The 9,775-nt window shown below is 41.4% G+C and overlaps 1 protein-coding gene across 1 annotated transcript; it reads left to right on the forward strand.

The window, feature by feature from the left end:
* Window positions 1-1,177: 1,177 nt before the first annotated feature.
* On the forward strand, window positions 1,178-7,568 carry LOC308288898 (extracellular calcium-sensing receptor-like; the record flags this gene model as incomplete). The annotated part of the gene is made up of 8 exons (XM_080730372.1): window positions 1,178-1,450; window positions 2,830-2,916; window positions 3,768-4,037; window positions 5,097-5,303; window positions 5,688-5,963; window positions 6,125-6,352; window positions 6,448-6,571; window positions 6,658-7,568. Exons 1-8 carry the CDS (start codon window positions 1,190-1,192, stop codon window positions 7,566-7,568), a joined length of 2,364 nt encoding a protein of 787 aa, XP_080586498.1. The 5' UTR covers window positions 1,178-1,189.
* Window positions 7,569-9,775: the final 2,207 nt, after the last annotated feature.

Consider the following 9,775-nt stretch of genomic DNA (forward strand, 5'->3'; position numbering starts at 1 on the left):
CTGTCTTCCCCGATCAGTCTTTCACCTCCGAGCAACAAGACTCCGTTTGCTATGAGTGAGTATCACAAATGCAAACAGCAAAGCAAAGAGAACAGGCGGGGGCCCGGGTGTTTTTGATGTATGAGAATTGGTTGTAGAGTGGTGTAAAGTATGTGTGTAAATTGACTTCAGTGCTGTGCTTAAGAACTCTTTGGTTTTATTTATTTAATTCTTTTGCTTTTTTACTTTAATGGATATAATTAATGAATATTTCCCATTTCCAATTAGCCTACTTCTGTACTCCATTACATCTCGGTTCCAAATATTAGGTTTTTACTCCATTTATTTGAAACTGGCTATTAGTTACTTTGTAGATTTTGATTATTATCACAAAAACATACTAGATTAACCACTTCAGCCCTATATACATTTCGACCATTTGAAAATAGTTAATCTACAAGCTCACAATGCCTCGCGATGTGACGCATTGTGAGCTTGTAGATCTTCTATTTCAACAAAAAATACATACATTTAAAAACCTGAAGTAGCCTAGGACAGTCTGTCTAATGAGTGCTTTTACTTTTGGCACTTTGTAAGTACATTTTGATACCAATACGTTTGTACTTTTAATCAAGTAAATTCCTGACTTTTACATTTAGCAGAGTATTTCAACAGTATTGATAATTGTGAGTACTTTTTTCCACCACTGATGTTGTATTATTTCCGACAAAGATAGATATTGTTACTGTCAGGCAGAAACCTTGTATCTCCAAGTTTCTTGGATAAATGAAAGCGCTGCTTCATCATACAAAAGTGTTGCACAAAAGTAGTAAAAATAGCTGATCTGTGCCCCCGATGGCCTACTGGTCTAGGCACATGAATATAGGGCTTTGTGTAGCCTGCGGCAGGTTGCTGGTTCGATTCCCGAGTCCAACCCGGGTTTGCTGCGTCTCTCCCCCCATTTCCTGTCTGTTTAACTGTCTGTCAATAAAGGCATAAAAAAGCTAAAAAAAAAATATATATATATATACAGTATATAAAAAAATGTTTTCACTACTTTAACTCGATTTTTAAATTAATAATAAAAGGGGAAACGGTTTTGGAGGTTTCTACCCGACAACAACTATATGCTACGTTTACTTGGACGTGTGTGTGTGTGTGTGTGTGTTAGTTTAGTTTCTACATCGACGAGTTCAGGTGGGCCCAGACCATGGCTTTCGCCGTCACAGAGATCAACGCCAGCCCCAGCCTGCTGCCCAACGTCACGCTGGGCTACGTCCTCTACGACACCTGCTTCACGCTGGACGTGTCGTTCCGCTCCGCGCTGGCACTGATCAGCGGGAGAGAGGGGCAGGTTCAGATGGATGACAGCTGCGCTGGCTCTCCTCCGGTGCTGGGCATTGTGGGCGATCCCTCCTCGTCCAATTCCATCTCCATGTCTAGTGTGTTAGGTTTGTACCGAGTGCCCCTGGTAAGTTGTTTACTGCAACCCCCTTTTTGTCGTCACCCAATAATATAACATCGTTGCTGTCGAGGAGAAAGCTCTTATGTCTACAGTATGCAGATGTGCCGGTTCAAATCTTACGTTTTTACTGTTCTTTCCTGAAAATGTCTTGCAAATGCATTTTTTCCCACCGGTTTCTTTCCCTGATTTGCTTTTCTAGTTTTTATGGAGAACAGAGCTTATTTTTGCATAAACTAGCAAAAATAGCTGATCTACAATCTACACTTTCTGCAAATCCCCTGAAAATCTACTGTCTTGCCAATGACAGGACGCGTGAGGTTTTGAAATGGCAAATCTGTATGTTAATTTTTTTTGAAAATTAACACCCCTATACTGGATCATACCACAGTGTCACACAAAAGTATGATCTGTCCACCAACCAAACCCTATCTACCTGTATGTTGTGTTCTCTTGTTGTGAACGCATGTCTGATATTCGGGAGGCTGCATGCATTTTCATGTGGCAGTATCTCCTGGAGATCTCAACTTTTGTTAAATAAATCCATGGAGTCATTCCAACCTTGTGGGAATAATAATTTTCAAGTCATACTGAAGTAAGGTATACAATTTATAATTTACAATTTAGGCATTTAGCAGACGCTCTTAATCCAGAGCGACGTAAAGCAAGGTAATACATCAATTCATCAACATCAATACAACAAATGCATAGAAATAGTATTCTAAAAAAAGGTAGGTAGACCATACTTTAATTCTTGCCACTACTGTATCAAAAGTAACAGATCTACAAGGATAAAACACGGAGGCCTGGGGAGTAATTAAACTATTTGGTGAAATATTCAGAATGTTTTATGCATTATGTATGACATGTAACATTAATACCTGTATACTGTATTTTAATCACTGTGAACGCAAGCAGGTCCCTAGCTCGTTCACAGAATGTTGAGAACACTTTAGTTTATACATAAACCACTTTAGCCCTATTATATACCTTGACTAGTCACAAAGCGACGCATTGTGAGCTTGTAGATCTGCTATCTTCAAACATTTTGTACTTTTACTTTTGGTACTTTGAGTACATTTTGATGCCAACACTTTCATGCTTTTACCAAAGTACATTTTGAATATTGGATTTTACTTGTAACAGAGTATTTCTATATTGCAGTATTGATACTTATACATAAGTAAAATATGTGAGTACTTTTTCCACCACGGGTTGGGTGGAGCATGAGAACAGCCTGGTCAGTCCTTGCTACCACTCATATGCTTTGAGTGGTAGCAATGACGGTGTGTGCAGGAAAACAAAGTAAAGTTGTATATAACTGAACAGATGTTTTATTACTGAACAGTTGTTTTATTACTGAACAATTGTTTTATGTCCTTTTTCAGATCAGTTCCCATGCCATGTGCTCCTGTCTGAGTGACCGGCATCACTACCCTTCCTTCTTTAGAACAATCATAAGTAATACTATCCAGGTGAATCAGTAGAACAGTCATAAGTAATACCATTCAGGTGAATCAGTAGAAAATCATAAGTAATACTATCCAGGTGAATCAGTAGAACAGTCATAAGTAATAAGTAATAACATTCAGGTGAATCAGTAGAACAGTCATAAGTATTAAGTAATACCACCCAGGTGAATCAGTAGAACACTCATAAGTAATACTATCCAGTTGAATCAGTAGAACAATCATGTAATACCAAGTATTGCATGTTCCACACACGTGTCAAATACCTCTCTCTAGTGAGCGTAATTGGTATTGCATATCACATCTCATTGGCTTGTGTGTGTGTGTGTGTGTGTGTGTGTGTGTGTGTGTGTGTGTGTGTGTGTGTGTGTGTGTGTGTGTGTGTGTGTGTGTGTGTGTGTATTGCTGCTGTAGTCTGACTAAAGATCTCTGTTGATGGCATCAAAAGAGAAGTATTAGACATTTTCATTGTGGAATCTGTGTACGAGATTCACTCATTTAGACAGACAGACAGACAGACAGTCAGACCGACCTTTGGGAAATTCAGTTGCCAAAGGTCAAGGATTTACCACTATGTTAATAATCTAGTCCAAGGGTCTTCAACCCGAGGGGGTCGTCTGAGTTACTACTGCCGCCAGATCTTTGTGTAATATGGATATGTTTTTTGTAACCACTTCCTTATTCTGAAGATCTACAACTTCACAATGCTGTGCTTCTATTTTCGTCCGAGAGGTTTGTATATGGAAAAAAGAGCACATCGTACAGACAATATGTAGAGGGGTTCTCTGCTTCATCTCTCATCATCTAAGGCCTGAAAAAAGCCCTTATAGTTACACCTCCATTCTTTATGCATTCAGGTGCGAGCTATGCTCCAGATTCTGAGACGGTTCGGGTGGACCTGGGTAGGACTGTTGTTCATGGACGATGCCTACGGCCGCGACGCAGCCCAGATCTTCCAGTCTGAGCTGGCCCGGTCCGGCTGGGGCTGCCTGGCCTATATGGAGGTCCTGCCATGGGACAACGACCCGGCCGAACTCCAGAGGATCGTATCTGTGATGAAGACGTCCACGGCTCGTGTGGTCGTTTGCATCGAATATGGGGTCCGTCTGATAAATCTCATGGAAGAGGTTAGGGTTCTTCTGATCCGTGTCAATCAAAATTATAAGGAGACTGCAATGAGTTATATTGAAGTGAGGACATCCTTTCATATATCTCAAAGGCAAAGGGTGTTCAACCCTAGCTATATACTGTATTCACGTTATTCCTGGCCCTCTCTATGGAGTATGCCATTTTCTGCAAAACATCTTTTCACTTCCTCCCAATTAAGGAAGTGACAGGGAATTGTCTGTTGCCAAATTTTGCCAAAGAAATAAGCCCAACAGAAGCAACTAGGCTATACTACTTTACATTTACATTTGAAAATAGCAGATCAGCAAGCTCACAATGTGTCACATTCGACATATTGTGAGCTTGTATATTTGCTATTTAAAAACTACTGAGGGGAAAAATATATATATTTTGAATATTTTTGAAACATTTTAACAACATAAATCTGTGTGGCGGTCCCTGGCAGCACATATTTTCAGATGGGGGTCTGCAACTGTGGAGAAATATGTTAATCTGGGGTCCATATGAAAAGATTTGGGAACCACTGGTTTAAAAGAATATTAGAAAGTAAGCCCAATAAAGGAACTATACTATTTTTTTTAAATACACTAATTGCTTATTATAAGCAGACATGGCAACCCAGGTACATTCAGAGCCCAGAGCCCAGAACGCCAACTACTGACACTTTAATGCAAGGACAACAGGAAACCAAATGATGTTTTTCAGGCCAGCTTTTTCAGCCTCCGCCTCTTTCAGGATATGAGCAGGAAGCCGGGGGCGGGGCCAGGAATAACGTGAATATACACACACACACACACACACACACACACACACACACACACACACACACTAGTTGAAAACAGACGGGAGATATTTAATTGCTATTTAATTGCTAGCATCGTCTAATGCAATACAATTTAATTATTATTTAAGCAAATTCTCAGTAATTGGCTTCCACACATCCCCTTGCTAAAACTAAATGTTAAATTGTTAGAATGTTTATTAGATTGCATTTGTCCTGATTAGTTTACAGAACATTGTATTATTAATATTATTATATTATTGTTGTTGTTGATCAGGTGATAAGGCAGAAGGTGACAGGTCGGCAGTGGATCGCTGATGTGAGCTTCACAGAACAGCCAAAGCTCCAGACCCCTCGCTACATGCCCTACCTGAGAGGCACCCTGGGTATTGCAGTCCGCCGTGGAGAGATACCAGGCCTCAAGGACTTCCTGTTGAAAATACATCCTGACGATGACTATGACAGCGGCCAGGAAAACAGCGTAGTGAGTCTTCTGTTTAATTTCAACGTTTATGGTGATCTTCTATTGTTACTTACGGGACAGCTTTCACAGTTTTGTATCATCAGACTCGACAGACTGGCATAGTTGCCGATACCAGCATTTTAGCCGGTATCGACAGCTCTTCCGATACTTGTATCGGTATTGTAACAACTCTAGCCACTTTCCATTTGGCATCTTCTACTGACTACGATCTTTGATGATTCGACGTGCTTTGCTGACCACATGTGTACATACAGTCCTGGTGGGAAGGAAGAGCGCATCTGCTGATGCGTTCAACTTTCCACAGGATGAATTTTGTATTTAATCCGCAATTTCAATCTGATCTGTTTTTACATATTCACAAGGTGTTGTATTTTGTTTCTTAAGGTGAGGATATTTTGGGAGAACACATTTCAGTGTAAATTTGCACCCCTTCCGTCAGATTGGGTGGAAGCTGGTGGAAGGGTGTGTACTGGACAAGAGGACCTGGCAACAGCAGACACTACCCTGTTCGAGTTGTCTAACCTCAGAGCAGAGTATAATGTGTACAAGGCTGTGTATGTTGTGGCCCATGCCCTCCATGACATGTTGCAGTGTGTGCCAGGAAGAGGGCCTTTCACTGGGCACAGCTGTGCCGGTTTGGAGACAATACAACCATGGCAGGTGTGATAGACAGTTTACTAGAGTTCCTAGTTGGATTTAATTTGGAATAATATCGAATATGTAAATATGACATTGATACAAAGCATGACAAATTGACATACTAGGAGAAAACTGACAAATGTTTCAAGTCACTTCGTGATTTTGTTCATCACCATTTCTAGCTTGTGCATTACCTAGAAAAGGTCAACTTCACCACACCATTTGGAGATCAAGTATCATTTGATGAGAATAGTGATGCCTTACCAATCTGTGATATCATGAACTGGGAGTGGCTTCCTGATGGAAGCACAAATGTTCAGACTGTAGGTATGTTCAAGAAGTCAGCCTCTGCAGGTGAACAACTCATCCTTGATGAAGACAGAATCTTCTGGAACTTTGAAACCAAAAAGGTCCATTTGGCTTTCTAATATAATTAATGTTGAGCTCATGATGTGAACGTAATTTTATATGAACTGAAACTGATCGTTGTTGCTTTCCCCTGTAGCCACTTCGGTCAGTGTGCAGTGAGAGCTGTTCTCCTGGAACCCGTCTGGCCAGAAGGAAAGGAGAACCCGTCTGCTGCTTTGACTGCATTGCTTGTTCTGAAGGAGAGGTCAGCAATGAGACTGGTAGGTTTACATTCTGTATGTATAACAGGTTATCTTTAGGCTGATACTCTACTTTTCTGTACCTTTAATCTTATCTTCTTTGTCAGACTCTACAGGTTGCATCAGTTGTCCGGAGGACTTCTGGTCCAATCACCAGCGTGACCACTGTGTCCCCAAGAGTGTGGAGTTCCTCTCCTACCACGAGCCCCTGGGTATCTCCTTGACAACCATGTCACTGCTAGGCACACTTATCTCTGCCATTGTCCTGGGCATCTTCATCTATCATCGAGACACGCCCATGGTGCGCGCCAACAACTCAGAACTCAGCTTCCAACTCTTGCTGTCACTCAAACTGTGTTTCTTGTGTTCTCTTCTGTTCATTGGACGTCCCAGGATGTGGACCTGCCAGCTGAGACACGCAGTGTTTGGGATCTCCTTTGTTCTTAGTGTGAGTTGTATCCTGGTAAAGACTATGGTGGTGTTGGCCGTGTTCAAGACCTCCAAGCCTGGAGGAGCAGACATTATGAAGTGGTTTGGTGCTGTGCAGCAGAGAGGAACACTTCTGGTTCTTACTTCTATTCAAGCATTAATCTGCATAGTCTGGCTTGTTTCTGCCTCACCAAGTCCTCATAAAAACACACAATACCACAGTGATATGATAGTCTATGAGTGTGATGTGGGATCAACAGTTGGTTTTGCAGTGTTACTGGGTTATATTGGTTTACTGGCTCTCCTTAGCTTCATCCTAGCTTTCATGGCAAGGAATCTTCCAGACAACTTCAATGAAGCCAAGTTAATCACTTTCAGCATGTTGATCTTCTGTGCCGTGTGGATAGCCTTCATCCCAGCATATATCAGCTCTCCAGGCAAATATGCAGATGTGGTGGAGATATTTGCTATTTTAGCATCTAGTTTTGGTTTATTGATGGTAATATTTGGCCCAAAGTGTTACACCATCCTGCTGAGACCTGAGAGAAACACTAAGAAGTCCATCATGGGTCGAGGTGCCAACAAATAATTCACTGTCTCTGTATTTTACAACATCCTTATATTTGATTGCTAATAACCTTGATAGTAAATTTGGTTTTCCACCAATAAAAAGCAGTACTCCGGTCAGAGATGCAAGCATATTATCTACCATGAATCAAAGCTGGTGAAAAGTTGAATACCCTCCCTTAAGGCTATGGTAGGCGTATAGCCTATGGATGGTACCGGTACATCTCGATATTCCGATGGCCTGAAAATCCGACGGCACGGATATTCGAATCCGATGTCCCAGAGAGAGAGAAAGAGAGAGAGAGAGAGGGTCCATTTGAAGAATTATAATCCAGCATTTTGAGGTGGAAACATGGAGAATGCACAGGCTTAATAATACATTTGCTGAGAGTGAGAACCATACGTAATTTATGGTTTAATGTAACTTGGGAGTTGGAGGAGATCAGAGCTGGTCAGTTAGTAGGCTAACTGTGCCTGTTGCGTTAATTGGTTTGACCTACATTTACACGTCTTTTTGTGTGTGTGTGTGTGTGTGTGTGTGTGTGTGTGTGTGTGTGTGTGTGTGTGTGTGTGTGTGTGTGTGTGTGTGTGTGTGTGTGTGTGTGTGTGTGTGTGTGCGTGCGTGCGTGCGTGCGTGCGTGCGTGCGTGCGTGTGCGTGCGTGTCTCTCCGCTCTCATAGTTGAACAGCGGCATGAAAATAGGAAGCGAATCAACAGAAATTTGAATAAAGAAAATGCACATTTTGCCTGTTTCCATTCACTGATAAAATGCTATTCTTGGAAGATAGTTCATGAAATCAGCAGTCAGAGAGGCCTATGGGACACATTATTGAACATGCACTCTAACCCAGGGCTATAACATATGAGAGAGAGAGAAGAAGAGCAGACGCCCCACTCCACATACTGTAGCTACTTCAACCCTGCAACAGCATTGCGCACGATAACAGCTGATATACAGTACAAGCTCATCACAGCTCGCTGCGGATGTCTCTCTCTCTCTCTCTCTCTCTCTCTCTCTCCCTCTCTCTGTCTCTCTCTGACTTTAAGGCCAGCGGAATAGCACGACGCGCCCGATTCTTCACCTACTGTAAGTAGATTAAGAAAAATCTACTCCTCTCCTTGCATCAAATTGCTGGTTCAAGGTTCTGTATGTAAATGGAATATTTACAAATGTACATGTATGTGTATGTACAGCATGAATGTTTCATACCACTACAACCAGTGTCCATGTGCTGACCTTTTCTAAAGCATGTTTTCAACTGCTGGTCCAATGTCAGAGCGTTAATATCCTTCTGTGTTCCTGTTGAAACATGTGCCTTCCTGCTCTCCTGCATTGCTTTCTAATTATGTGGATCATAATGTGAAATAAAAACACATCATTCTTCAGGATTTTTGGGTCTGATCGCATGTCTTTGTGCAATTCTAACTGAGTTAAACATTATTAAATGCAGATTGCTTCTGCACGCTGTAATGCCTCTTTCAAACAGACTACGTGAAATCTGTCTGACGTATCCCAATACGTTAAAAGGGTATCCCTAAGGGATACGTGCGTGGCAGTACCTGACCTGGTACCTAGTTACCACTGAGGTGTGAGAGAAAACAAGAGTGACGCATCTCCAACTCCAGTTGTGTCCCAAATGAATGTCCCTTTGCTGAGTGATGTCATCTGCCATGCAGGCAGCTCCGCACGCACGCACAAATGCACGAATGCACGAACGCACATACAGAAACAGTGTTGTTATTTAATAAACCCAGGCCTTAGAGGCCATTTAAAGACCACAAGGTTGAAACCTTACAATAACACCAATTAAATAACACATTGGTCAATGCCTCGCTAAGTTAGCTGTTCTGATTCGATTGTTTATTAATCGAGATTATCAATACCTGCAACGCAGATTCAGTAGAATATTTTGCCTTAATATGAAAATTGTCATATTTTCTTTTAATTATCAGTAATTATCTCATATCGGTATAACACACAAACACACACGTGTGCTTTAACATACACACAGTAATCAATTATTGATCATTTATTAGTAGATAAATGGTCTCAGTGATATATATTTTCAGGCAAATGGCATTTAAACACTTCCTATTCTGGCAGGAACACAGTACTATGCAGTACATATCTTCAGCTAAAACACACACACACACACACACACACACACACACACACACACACACACACACACACACACACACACACACACACACACACACACACACACA

The sequence above is a fragment of the Nannobrachium achirus genome (assembly GCF_963921795.1).
Source record: "Nannobrachium achirus genome assembly, chromosome: 7".
In the NCBI taxonomy this organism is placed as follows: Eukaryota; Metazoa; Chordata; class Actinopteri; order Myctophiformes; family Myctophidae; genus Nannobrachium; species Nannobrachium achirus.